The sequence below is a fragment of the Trifolium pratense genome, linkage group LG6 (assembly GCF_020283565.1).
Source record: "Trifolium pratense cultivar HEN17-A07 linkage group LG6, ARS_RC_1.1, whole genome shotgun sequence".
NCBI lineage: Eukaryota > Viridiplantae > Streptophyta > Magnoliopsida > Fabales > Fabaceae > Trifolium > Trifolium pratense.
Window position 1 is genome coordinate 35,895,452 of NC_060064.1, and position 13,778 is coordinate 35,909,229.

At 34.2% G+C, this 13,778-nt stretch overlaps 2 protein-coding genes and 1 non-coding gene across 9 annotated transcripts; 1 reads left to right on the plus strand and 2 right to left on the minus strand.

Moving 5' to 3' along the window:
- Window positions 1-1,266: 1,266 nt before the first annotated feature.
- On the minus strand, window positions 1,267-5,417 carry LOC123890501 (probable protein phosphatase 2C 25). 7 transcript variants are annotated; one of them, XM_045940116.1, is made up of 5 exons: window positions 5,286-5,375; window positions 5,082-5,204; window positions 3,290-4,924; window positions 1,685-2,282; window positions 1,267-1,527 (listed from the first exon to the last, which is right to left on the minus strand). In XM_045940116.1, exons 4-5 carry the CDS (start codon window positions 2,240-2,242, stop codon window positions 1,477-1,479), a joined length of 609 nt encoding a protein of 202 aa, XP_045796072.1. In that variant the 5' UTR covers window positions 2,243-2,282; window positions 3,290-4,924; window positions 5,082-5,204; window positions 5,286-5,375; the 3' UTR covers window positions 1,267-1,476. The 7 variants fall into 7 exon arrangements, with proteins under 7 accessions (XP_045796072.1, XP_045796073.1, XP_045796077.1 ...); XM_045940117.1 differs by having other exon boundaries at window positions 3,290-3,576; window positions 3,674-5,204; XM_045940121.1 differs by lacking the exon at window positions 5,082-5,204 and having other exon boundaries at window positions 4,865-4,924; window positions 5,286-5,417.
- Window positions 5,070-5,172, minus strand: LOC123893413. Its single transcript, XR_006803508.1, has one exon. It is a non-coding gene; the product is annotated as a U6 spliceosomal RNA (small nuclear RNA).
- Window positions 5,418-8,448: 3,031 nt separating the features above from the next.
- Window positions 8,449-13,128, plus strand: LOC123893244 (rho GDP-dissociation inhibitor 1-like). The gene is made up of 5 exons (XM_045943179.1): window positions 8,449-8,837; window positions 9,243-9,306; window positions 9,406-9,627; window positions 11,045-11,169; window positions 12,738-13,128. The coding sequence occupies exons 1-5, from the start codon at window positions 8,631-8,633 to the stop codon at window positions 12,804-12,806; spliced, it is 687 nt and encodes a 228-aa protein (XP_045799135.1). The 5' UTR covers window positions 8,449-8,630; the 3' UTR covers window positions 12,807-13,128.
- Window positions 13,129-13,778: the final 650 nt, after the last annotated feature.

The window sequence follows — 13,778 nt, forward strand, 5'->3', positions numbered from 1 at the left end:
TGAAAATCTTGATCTGGTGTCATTGGCGGCGGTAATGTCAGAGTCTCCGTGGCATTAGAATTGTTGTTCGGTGGTGTGTGGAACAGCAACCTTTCAAATATGGCACGTTTAAGCTTTTCCCAGTCCAATATTGGGTCTGCAATTCTCAACTCCTTTACCCAAAACCATGGCAGTTTCATCGTACATGTTGGTGCGAGGCTTGCCGAAGAGTTGTGCCACTGTGGCTTTTCATCAAACAGTTGGCAGGAATTTTGAAACAATGAAAATGAATACACACATGCAGGTGCGATTGATACAAAATGCTTTGTGGTGGTAACCGGCAAAAACAAATTGAGTGATAGCATTGGAATGACAACCCTATCGGGTGGTTCCGGTGGCGGAATTATTGCCGGAATCGAAATGGGGAGAACACATTGGGTGTCATGACGATTGCCTAGGATAGAAGAGTTGGTGTCGAGATGCTCCATCTTCGTGTTGGTTTCCAATACAGCATCTGCGACCATTTTTGCTTGACCCTGCGATTTCTCTGCATTGTCATGGAATGGAGAGTATGAGAGAAAAGGAGCAGAATCGGCAAGGGGTTGAGATTTTTGCATAGCTTCCTCTTCATGTAGCTCTGTGTAAACCCTTGACCCATCAATTCTACTTAAATCCTGCGTGACAACTTCACTTTCTGGTTTCACTTCCTCGTGTTGTTCTTTGTGTGGTTCTTCGGTGTTGTTTGCTACAAGGCCACCCACCTGCTTCTGAAGAGCTTCATGTTCCGATTCAGATTCTTCTTCTTCTTCTTCATCCTTCATTACTATCTGAATATTTTTATGATGCCACAATTGATGTTCAAAATTAAATGGTTTATCACATATGAAACATAAACCCATTTCCATCTTGTCTTCCACATCAAGTGCATTCAAAATTTTCACCAATTTGTATTTTGGACCCATAATTCGCGCCGAATCAAAGGCTCACGATACCAATTATAACGGATAAATAGATTCTAGGGACGAAACCGATAGAATCGAGTCTCAAAGTAGGAATTCTAATGAATTGAGTAGAATTCGGTACAAATGAGATTATGTAAACATAAATGAGAGAGTTTTGATTTTTGAGAGAAGAAGATAATTAATTGTTCATTCATGGATTGATTGTCAAAGTGAGGCACAATGCCTTTAAATACAACCCTAAAGGATAAAAATGTAAAATAACATAAAATAAATTATTTAAAATAAACTACCTAATTCCTAATACTTATTTCCTGTTACACTCGTCAGAGAAGCCTCTGAAGGAATCGATTCCTGGCACCGAGGTCACCACTGGCCTCACAGTCGGATTCAGTTCTGGCTTTTTGTCGAAGAATACAACAATCACAGAGATATCATCATGATAAGCCGGCCTAGTCCCTTCAACAGAAACACTAGGACCCCTAATAACACCATGTCCCGTAGGAATCTCCTGAAGCTCGCTATAGCTTATATTATTTCATTTAGCTGCAATCTGTAGAGCAGTCATCAAAATCCTTTTCGCGATTCCCTGCAACAAAAGGCCAACATGCCATACCATAAACAAACAAACCATAATAGTAGTAAATAATAATAATAATAATAATAATAATAATAATAATAATAATAATAATAATAATAATAATAATAGGGAAAACGAGTAGCTAGAAAGAACAAGCCATGCATACATCTCGTGGATTGGTGTGAACAATTTCAGCTGCTTGCCAATTTGACAACAATTTCCAAAGTCCACCAGATCCAAATATAATGAATTTATCAACGTCATTTAAGACTCTTGAAGATATTGCAGGTTCTGCTGATAGCAAAGGTTGGGAAAAATCAGAAGGTGCAAGTTCCGACTGTGGGACTCGGAAGGATGAGGTTAAAGTGAACGGTGCCCGCTTCAAATATGCATTTCTTATACAACTGCTTATTTCACTTATGCCTCGAACACGCCATGCGTCAAAATTATAAGTCACAGTAGTCGGATCTTTTGGATGCAACTTCTCGAGTTCTTTTTTAATATGCCTGTTACGATTACGAGCATTGTGATCTTCGACTAACTGCCGAATATTGAATCTATTAAATGGATCCAAATAACCCATTACAGCACGGGAGTCTCCAACGTTAGCGATATATAGGCTCCCTCTCCATACAATACAAAACAGACAACTTGAACCTACTAGAGCTAGCTCTGGCTGTTGTTGATTACCCTCTTCAACATCAGTCATAAACAATTCCTCCATTTCAGCAACATATTATTATTATTATTCTGCTGAATATGCACTGTAACCATAAACTTCCATTATTTCTCAAAACCATGATACACATTACAATGTAGCACTAGATAAGCTAAAAAAAACAGATATTGCGGGTCTCATATTTATGTATGTTAACTCGTGCAATCCATTAAAGTTTTAAGAAAATAAAACCAAATAATGTGGAATTACATCAACCATATAACCATAACAATGTATGATTAACCGGTAAACCCCTAATTTTGTTATCATCCATATTCCTAGCACAACATACAGAAGAACTTCTTGTAAGCTTAGTTTCTTGATTTATATGATATACAACTAAACAATCAATCAATACATAACACACAATTCATTTAAATTTTGGTTCTTGTTTCAATTCCATCCAAACTCCTTCAAAGAATTAATGTTCTCAATAAAATGCAGTAACGATAGAAGCAACATCCAGATAACAAGACAAAACACAATCTATGCTGTTAGAAAGCCACCATTGTTGTGGTGAGAAGAATCTTGGAGATTGAGAGAGAAAGAAACGTAACTAACTTTGTAACTGAATTCTATATTTTCGTTTCTCGATGATTCAATACAATGTGATACATATTTATAGTACTTGGACTTGTAAGCTAGGTGGCACTTCTAAGTGCCAGCTGTATAGGATAGAGAACTACACTAGAGTTAGATGACTAGTTTACTAACCAGAGTTGTATTACATTGTTTAGACTTATTACTGAACCTATAAACTGTAATACATTTATATTCTCTAATAATATTAAATAAGAAATTTCCAAACGAAGTCCATTTCATAAATTTGAAGGCACAAAAAATAACGAAAATGAACACAGTAAACAGCTCATTACTTATACCAGGTTTCTGCAATGAAATATCCGAGAAGATAATGGGCATGCCTTATTCTTCCTACTCAAACATAAAATCCAATCAAACTCAAATATGGGAAAAACCGGAACAAACACATATGCCTTATAACTTATAAGCATAATACATCCAGAGAAAATATGCAGAATCCCAATAACTAACCTTGGAAGAAGCAACCTTGCCTCAAAGGGTCTCTTCCAAAGGACAATGTTCAAGGCAAAATGGCGGAATGCAATTGAGGTGTCAATGGAAGATCAGAGAAGGGTCAAGTTGTGAAGAAGCAGGTTGTGCTTCTATGATCTTGGCAAACACACAGCAAAACTTAGAAGAAGATTCGGTGGATGTTCATGTCTTGCCTGCAACATTGGTAGGATCTGATGAATTAGTCGACTTGAAATCTTACATAAACTCCACAACAAGGCCACTTGCTCGGTTTGAATTTTGAGGAACTGTAATAACAAAGTGTACACAGGATTCTCAGTCAGAGGGCCAAATTTTACAAACCCTTCAATCCTTAAACCAGATGGTATAGCGCCAGGATTCAACCTCATTGCTGCATGGCCTCGGAACCTTGATCCGATAGGCCTTCCAGAGGACACTAAAAGTGTGAACTTCTCTGTCATGTAAGGCACCTCAATGGCATATCCTCATGTCAGTGGAATTGGAACTCTTATCTGTTCAGCTCACGCAAGATGGAGCCTTGCATCTGTCAAATCTGAAATCATGATAAAAAGATGTGACTAACCACACATGAAGACTAGTACTTGATGAAGACAAACCAGCTGGAGCTTTTGCCATGGGAGCTGGAAATGTGATTCCACAGTGCATTGGACCCTAGACTGATATAAGGCTAGATGATTATGTCTACCACCTTTGCAGCATTGGTTATACAAGGTCCAAAGATATCCAGTTTCACTCACAGAAATGTGAGCTGCCATGAAATCATGCAGATTAATAGAGGCTTCAGCCTTAACTGTCCCAATCTCAGTTAAGTTTAAGGATGGAATGAAAAGTAAGATGTTCAACAAGGGGGTTACAAATGTGGAATGAAAAGGGTTAAAAAAAGGTGTTGATGATACTATACTATGACCTATGCAAATGGGAATTTGACACGAAACACTCAAAAAATTGTTCTTGCAGAGATAGAAACCCAAAAGCAATGAATTGGAAGACTAAGTAGCATGGAGAGGAGTGATAAAGCAAACTACAGCCATTATTATTAAGTTTGTCTTAGAGCTTATTAATTATCTGTGTTGTGTTGGTTCCGTTGCTTAACGTCTCGCAGAGTTTATTCAGCTGAACTTTGTTTTAGGAATTTTAGAAAAGGAAACACTTTGAAGAAAAACTTGAAAGTAAGTCAATATATTTTGTAGTGCAGTTTCTCCTGAAATTGAATTACATCTAACTTGTTTCCTTAATCATAAGAAAAAGACATTCAACAAAGACGGAAGGTAAATAGACATATAAAAATCAGCAATTAAGAAGAGACAACAAAAAAGTTAGGAGCAATACTTCAATTATGTTTTATATGATTATATCACAAAAAAAAATGTATAAAAGGAGGGATTTTTATTGACAAATTTAGCAGTAAGTAGTAACACATACATACATGTTAATATCATATAAAATCTAGTGACACTGCATTTCAATGTAAGCTATAAAAATCAAACCTTACAAAAAATTAACCCTACATTTGAAAATTAAGATAATCAATAGACAAATAGCGCATTGATTTACTTTACTGCAACTAGATTATCTTCATCTACTCGTTAATCCGTCTAGGGTTTTGTTTGTAATCTGCAAAAAAGAAGAAAAAGAAAACCGTAAAATTAGGAACAAAACTTAAAAATGAATTGAGACAATAAGAGGGAACAATGGCGATGCTGCATAGGATTCTTCAAAAAAGGAAAACGCAATTGATGAAGAGAGAAAAAAAGTGAAAAAAAATTTGGACCATTTCTCGATTTGTGCGTGTCATCCTTGCGCAGGGGCCATGCTAATCTTCTCTGTATCGTTCCAATTTTATCGGATGTCCCCGAAGGGACGAACTATTATGTGTTGAAGCATTATATAAACACTGCAAATGCTATTCATGTAAGCGATGTGGGACTATTTTATTATACTCACAAACAAATAAACAACTAAATAACGCACTTACCTTACCAACTGAAGCGAGTAAATTGAATATCTGGATCGCGCTATAGACAGAAAATGAAAGCTCTTCCTTTCCTTCATTGTAACTTTGAGTAATATACACAATAAGTTTAGAACATTGCAACCCACAAAATCTATGTACTGTTTTATAGTAACTACAAAAAATATATGTGGTGTGTGTCAGTGTGTGTGTGTGTGTGATAAGAGTCCCATTTAAGAAACCTTATAGTATAGTATGGCCCTTATGTTTTAATCACACACTCACTCTTATTCAATATGTTAGATTAAATGAGAACTGTCACAAAATAAAGAAACATGTTAGATGAGAGGCTGATATTCAAAATTTCAACATAAGGAAAAAATAACATGAGGGGATTTTTTTTCGTAGATATAGAGACAAGACAACACACCTCTCCTGAACGGGGAAGGCAATTTTGGTGGCTTTGTGCTTAATCATGGCAAGCTGGATTTAAGAAAATAATAATGTATTTTTCAGAATCGTTGCATGTGTTACAACAGGTCACTGGGGTACAATTCAATTTCATCACTAGGCTAGGCTAGGCTAATGAGTTAGAAATTTCATGCAGAAAGGTTGGATCATATCTCTCAAACACACCTTTCGCAAAAAGAATAGTTATACAAATATGCTACCAAAGATGGACACTATTAACTTAAATCCTTTTGTTGTACTTCAAGAACCTCATTTTAATTAATTTTTCATCAACTTTATTTATTAGCTAATCATGTCAACTTTCCTTATAGTAACCAACTTTATTATAATTACCTGATGTTCTTCTTTTTCTTCGTTTTTCTTTGGTTTTTTCTAATTAACCCTCACATAAATTGAGGGTAGGTGCCCTATGATGATGTGGCACCAATGAAATTCATCCACATTTATTTAAGTCAAACATAATTAATTTTTTACCATAAATTATTTTGACTACTTTTATTTTCAATTAATTATATTTTATGTATTATATTCTATGAATTTATATTTTGGACCTAATTACTTTTGATTTGTTTGCTTCTTCTTCAAATTGTATTACGTCTCAAACAACTTTTTTCTTCGCGTAAAAAAAAAAAACTTTCTTCTTATCGTCAAAAAACTTTCTTATTCTTCTTAATGCTTTCAATCTCTGCCGCAGCCTCCACCACCGTCATGTTAGCATTCTACGGCTCCTCCGCTTTTGTGTTATCCGATGTCAATCTTTACTGCAGCCTTCGCCACCGATCTACCGGATTTCTTCAAGATTCTAAAACTTGTGATTTTTAATTTCTTAGATGTTATGTTTTTTAGCGTATTTTTTCCTGTTTTTTTTTCCTTATTTTTTCCTGTTATGTCATAGAATGTGATTCATATTCATCGTCATTTTGTTTTTGTTTGCTTTGGTTGTCCATATCGGGAAAAAATTGAAAACAAAATAGTTTAGAGAAGACAAAACGAAATTACGAAGACAAACTAATTCTTGAACTTGTTTAGAAGTAAAAATATAAATAGTTCATCTGAACTAAAAGAAAGGTCGGACCATTGTCGGAAAACATACACACGGGAGCTCGCCCGATCACAAGTGCGGTCTACCTGAAATTTATCCGATCAAAATGAAAAGGTTCGACTATTATAAGAAGACGAACTAACTCTTGAACTTGTTTAGGGTTTAACTATTGATCACAAGTAAAAATATAAATAGTTCATCTGAACTAAAAGAAAGGTTGGACCATTGTCGCAAACCTAAACCTAATTACTTAACCTAATTTTTCCCCCTCTTTTTTCTAAGATCGACATCATGTCAACCAACGTTAATCTATGCAATGATTTAAAGAGATTGCAAAAATAAATATTATATACTCCCTCTGTTTCAAATTACTTGTCATTTTAGAAAAAAAAATTAAGAAAGTGTATTTTTGCAATTTCTTATTATACCTTATTTTAATTCACCAATAAGCTTAATTTGTTTTTTTCCATGCATTTTATCTTTCCAATAAATTTAATATGTTATGTACCAATTTTTTAAAAAAAACAAACATTTTTTTTTGAAAACTTAAAAAAACAAACTTTAATTTTCCAAATATATAAATCTTTTACGGTTTCGACTACTCCTAAATATTTGGAATTTACATGAGTGACTTAGATAGTTAACAATTTTTTTTTAAAACAACAAGTAATTTGAAACGGAGGGAGTATTTACACCAGAATAGCATAAATTATTTGTTTTGATTTTTTTTGAAGCATTATTTGATTTCATTTAATAAATGTACAAGTGGAATTGTGTATTTAAATTAGAGATATTAGTTTTTTTTTCTTTGTTGTTTTTGTTCTCTTATTATTTTTATTTAAACTAACATTGATATATATTTATTTTTTCGAGCCTATAACATTGATTTTATTTTACTAATAACATTGATATTTTAGAATCAATATATAATATTTAGAAACAAGCATTAATGATCAAATTAATTCTAATTATATTTACACATTGTCTAAAATATAATTAAAGAAAACTAGTAACATAAAATATAATTAATTGAAAATAAAAGTAGTCAAAATAATTTATGGTAAAAAATTAATTATGTTTGACTTAAATACACGTGGATGAATTTCATTGGTGCCACATCAGCATAGGGCAACTACCCTCAATTTATGTGAGGGTAGAGAAGTAGTCACCTTTTTCTTTATTTTTCTTTTAGGTAACAAATAAATAATTTAAGTTTTGAACTTTTTGTACTATTATCTTTCTAGATATTCTTCATTATAAAAACTTACTCCATTACGGTTCGATTAATCTCTAACATATGTGTTATTTTTCATCAAAATACCTACCACGATAAAAATCAATATTAATGATCACAATATAACAAAGTAAAGGAAGTTAATCGAAAGACTAACGATTTAACAAATTAAAAATCTAAATGTCTATCTATTAGAACAACTTGAAAATCTGATTGTTACTTAAAAAATTTACAAACATTAAAAAGATCAGAAATGTTATATAAACACACTTTTTGAACACAAGTTGGACAAATATACTAATTTTGATTTTTTAATAATATATTATGTTGATCGATTTGCGTGCATAATCTTTTCCATTTATGTTATGATAAGATGTCGTATTTTTGTCGGGCAATATAACGTACCTCAAAAAGAATTAGTAATGTGTGTATGGAAAAGACAAAGCACCGAAAGAAAGGGTCCTTGTCAGACGACAGTCTTAAGTGAGAAAAACAAGACAAGTTGAATTTGAAACATACTGTACATACTTCCTACTGTGTCCCTTCTCTGAATACTGTTGTGCCAAACACCCCTCAACCCAAAGACACAGAAGAAGATAACTTCACAACAACAACATAAGAGATGGAGGGTACAAAAAGATCACACGAAGCAGGTCCATCTTCTGTCATAATTGACAAAACCAAACAACAAACCACTGAAAAATCCACTCACACTTTTCATGATAGTAGTAGTGATGACGATGAAGAACAAATCATTGATCATAGTAAAAACAGTGTCTTTGTTCCTGGTCCTCTTCTTTCTCTCAAGGAACAGATCGAAAAGGACAAGGTTCTTTCCTTTTCTAGTTTTCTTTTTATTTTTTTATTCTGCAATTTATTCTCAAGTCCTTTTGAAATACTGGGTTTGAGGAAAGATTGGATTTTTCTTGGTTTTTTACAAGTATTTTAAATGGAATGCACAAATAAAATGAAATGGTGGAAAAGGAAGAAAGAAAAAAAAACACTTTTTTAGTTTTATGCAAAATAGTTCAAAGTGTTTGTAAAATGTTTCAAACAATTATTATTTATGTTTTTGCAAATTATCCATTACAAGAGTAGACTTGGCTTTATAGTTTACAATGTATTGATTTTTCTTTTGTTTTGATTAAGTGCTTTAATGATAAAGTGAAGTGTCTACTAATGTACCAAAATAATGATTAATTTTTCTGATATTGTGATAAATTGTGCTTTGTAGGAGGATGAAAGTCTAAGGAGGTGGAAGGAGAAGCTCTTAGGTTGCTTAGAAAGTGATTTAGATGGTTTGTTTTAAGGAGTTTCTTTGTCTATGATCCTTGTTTGTGCTGTATAGCAATATCGATTTTTGCTTTATTTAATTTTTGTTGTGTTTACTTTTATAGGTCAATTGGATCCTGAAGTAAAATTCCACTCCATTGGAATTCTCTCTGAGGATTTCGGTGAAATCGTTACTCCTTTACCTGTGGAAGAAAATCAGAACGGCCGTACGCTATTCACTCTAAGGGAGGGATCTCGCTATCAGCTTAAGCTACAATTTAGTGTTATGCACAACCTTGTTTCTGGCTTGACTTACTCCAACACTGTGTGGAAAGGAGGGCTTCAAGGTAAACATTTAGTTTTTTCCTTTTCTTTTTCTTGCTTCTAGTTAATCTTGTATATATTGGTTTTTTGTGATTGTGTTATAAAAACCGAAGCATTATTATCCTAAAAGTTGAGGGTCAGGTTCAAAAGACAACCACAATAAACCTTAAATTATTTAAACTTCTGTTTGATTGCGGAGCCTTAATTAGATAATGTCCAGCTTCCGGATAAAATATCTTGAAAATGTTTGAGATGAAGTTGATCATAGTAATGATTATTTGGTCTTATGTGGCATCATTGAAGTTGGTTTGGTTTTGAAGGTTGCATTTTTTGTGATCATTAAGGTCCTTTCTCGGTTCTCTGGTTGGAAGAATTTTTAGGTATTGTTGGTGCCATAGGAAGGACAAATGCTGCACCACAAGTGGCGACTAGCTTGTAGAATAGTAAAGAGTGGCTGGCAAGGCTTCTTCTCAAACCGGAGATACTGAATTTTAGTTTCATTTAAGAAGTCCAGCACTTAAACTCCGCGTTAACTCATTGAATTGAATGAGTTTATGACTTTAGATATCTAAATTGGGTCAATTTTCTTACGTTGTTTTTGTAAGTTTGGTTAGGGTCACATTGAATCACGAGTTTGAGGCCATTATTGTTGTTTTCTCCCAACCATGCCCAAAATGAAGGTGGTTTAGTGTTTGTTTTTCCAGAAAATCCAAAATGCAACAGTTGAATGATAGTTGCTCTTCCCCCCCATGACATCCCCACTGGAAGATATCTTCCGGTAGAATTAACCTCACATTTGTATCACTCAACTCCATAGAAGCATCTAACATCGGAACTCAAACCCATCTGTCAACTCTCAATCCCATAACTCTTGGTGTAAATCAAGACACGAACCAAAAAACATGAACAAACCCGGTGTTGGAAGTTTCCGATGAACCCAACAGGCCAACAGGTGAATGAACCCAACTCTGATGAGCTGAGACCTAGGTGTACTGAGCGGAATCCAGCTCCAACGAGGGTAACATAGTTCCACCATTATTCACTCTTCAGTAATTTTGAACCTTGTGATTTATGTTTTATCCCATAGATTATGAACTTGTTATACTATGTGTAATGAGTTGTGAACCTATTTTGAGATTGTTGAATCTGTCCATCAATTTTGAATTGTGATGCTTTGTTTGTGTATCAAGTTTGGTTTTGTCTGTGAACCCATCTTAGCTTAATAGTGGTTTGCTTCATTATTAAATTAGAATTAGAATGTTGAATATATACTAAGCACATAGTATTAAATTATGTCTAAATTTTAAATACGTACTATTTTTGTATTAAGTAAACTCTTTAAACTTTATGAGTTAAGCCTACAATGAGTTAACGTGATTATGTATTTGATGTATTAAACTTTAAACTTATAATTTGATTGTATTCTCGAGCTTTTTTCAGTTGATCAGAGCAAAGGAATGTTGGGTACTTTTGCTCCCCAAAAGGAGCCATATGTATATGCCTTGAAAGAGGACACAACTCCCTCTGGTGCACTTGCAAGGGGTGTTTACTCGGCAAAACTTAAGGTATGGGAATGAAAAACGCATTTCCAATTCGACGCTTGGTTCATGATTTCGCTATATAATGTAGCCTTCATTCATCTATCTTGTTTTGGATAACTGCAACAATAAGGGCTTGATTAGTTTCTAAATATATTTTCAGTTTCGATTTTCTAAAATTTGTGTTCATTTTAATATGCAAGACAAGCGAGGAATAATGCAAATTCAAAATTTCTGAAAATATTAGATCTCTTAAAAAATTGTGTTGTGAATTCGTCTTAAAATCACACCAATAAAAGAACTTGATGTGTGGAGCAATAGAACGGCAACCAATAATTAAGTGGAATAAACAATAATAATAACCGATAAACAAGATAAAGGAGAAGAAAGAACACAATATTTGTTTACCCAGTTCGGTCCAATAATGACCTAGTCTGGGGGAGAGAGCAGCCCCTCCGTTCCACTATATCAAACGAGTAACTTTACAAAGAGTTCCAATTGAGTTACAAGAATTAATCCTAATTCTACCCAAAAACCCGAATCTCTTCCCGTGGCCAAGAGACTCAATTTGATAAGTGTTTCCCAAGGTGTACCACAAAGATAGTTCTCCCACCCTAGAGTTATACCAAGAGAAAACTTTTTTTTTCTCTCTAAAACCCTAGCCCTTGTGTGGTGGCAAACCCTAATCCTTGCCTCTACATCTCTACTCTCTTTCTCTCTCTCAATTTTTCTATGAATAAAGCACTCCCTATTTATAGAAAAATATATGCCAAAAAATTAGTAACAAATCTGTTTTAAAATAAAACAAATCCAAGTCAAAGTATCTTCCAAGAAAATATTTTTTTTTCCCAAAAAATCTTCAAAACATCAAAGATGCAAAAAGATTCAACAAAGATTTTTCTGACTTCTTGTAACTGAGATTTCAAGGCATATCCAACAATTCTCCACCTTGCCATTAAATCGACGATACCACTGCCTCTACATTGTTGCTCCCTTTCTCTCTCTCTCTCTCTCTCTCTCTCTCTCTCTCTCTCTCTCTCTCGAGTTGCTCTCTTCAAATTGTTCCGATTGCCCCACGGTGGGCGCCAATTTGTTGCAAATTGCCTTGAAAACGTGAAGAAAAACAACACTGGTCTGCTGTTTTCCGCCCCGGGCGGAAAACCTGTGTTTCAGGCGGAAATTTGAAGCAGGAAAAGGGGTGCTCTCTGTTTTGGCGCCCCAGGCGGAAATACTGGTGTTTCAGGCGGAAGTTTCCGCCTCAGGCGGAAAAAGCTGTGTTTCAGGCGGAAATCACTGCAGGGTATTTAAAGGATCACGTTTTCTGTTTTTCACAACAAATTGTAAAAGAAAACTAGTATGAGGGAAACATTGGATGTATATTATCTTACATTTATTAGTTGAAGTAAAAATGAAAACAGAAAACATGAAAAATAAACAAGTATTTTCCACATTTGTTTTTAACTTTGCCATGGCTATTATGAATTTTGAAGTCTGAATTTGTGATTGAGCTTCTATTAGTTGCCCAAGTTGTTAAAATGATTGAATATTTTGTGTGTTGATTCATATTGATGCATCTTTTGGTTGATGTTTTACAGTTTGAAGATGATGACAAAAGGTGTCATATGGAACTCAAATATTTGTTCGAGATTATAAAAAGCGGCTAGCCCCCCGGTTTTCTGACACTGCACATTGTTTGTTATGCATGATTGTATCTTTTTTTTGTGAAATTCTAGATTCTATTTTGAAGATATTTGTTTATGATGTTACTTTGTTTTCTTATACACAAAAGAGGGTTACTTTGATGTAATTTAAACCAATTTGTTTTCACATAGTTTCAACATTTAAGGATGTTGTTTTTCTAAAGACATTATTCACATTCATTTGATGCAAGTGATAACATTTAGGGGGGAATGTCTTCTCACAAACAACCGCATAGCTGTTAAAAAAAAAAGAGATACAATATTGATAACTGTTTATTATCTCAAATTGTTTACTCCCTCTATTCCATTTTAAGAAAAGTATGATAATGATAGAAAAGAGTAAATGTTAATAGGTTCCTTTATATGTTGATATATATTGTTACTTTCAGGTATTATTTGGATAGTAGTTAGATGTATCTTGTCTCAGGAAGGACCCTTACAGTACTAAACCACTTGAAGGACTTAAACTTACTGATGTGGGTGGGGAGGTGGAATTCTTTCCTAGCTATAAATTTGTTTCGATTGCGCATGCTGCTTCAAAATTTGGTGATTTCAAGTGAGGCAAAGTTTTTTACCATACACAAGTTTATTTTCACAATTGGATCAATAAATAAATCACTATTAGATCATATCTTATTTGATTCAAATGGTGAGATTTATTGATTAGGCATGGCAATGGGGCGGATCGGGGACGGTTTTTACCTTCCCCGTTCCCCATACCCGAATCATTGATAAATACCCGTTCCCCACCCATTATCTGACGGGGATGAAAAATTGAACTCATTCCCCGTCCCAAATGGGTTTGGGTATACCCAAATGGGTTCGGGTATCCCCGAACCTTGCCCTGCCCTGCTGAACCTTACCCGAACCCAAAATTTTCCCGAACGCTGACATATATACAATACAAAAAATTTCAAATAATAAAGTACAAACCAA

Coding starts and splice junctions, on each gene's coding strand:
- LOC123890501 (XM_045940121.1), bottom strand. CDS start 2,242: ATGGAGGAATTGTTTATGACTGATGTTGAAGAGGGTAATCAACAACAG. Junction 1,528..1,684: donor TTCACACCAATCCACGAGAT/GTATGCATGGCT, acceptor CTTTTGTTGCAG/GGAATCGCGAAAAGGATTTT.
- LOC123893244 (XM_045943179.1), top strand. CDS start 8,631: ATGGAGGGTACAAAAAGATCACACGAAGCAGGTCCATCTTCTGTCATA. Junction 9,307..9,405: donor CTTAGAAAGTGATTTAGATG/GTTTGTTTTAAG, acceptor TTACTTTTATAG/GTCAATTGGATCCTGAAGTA. Junction 11,170..12,737: donor TTTACTCGGCAAAACTTAAG/GTATGGGAATGA, acceptor GATGTTTTACAG/TTTGAAGATGATGACAAAAG.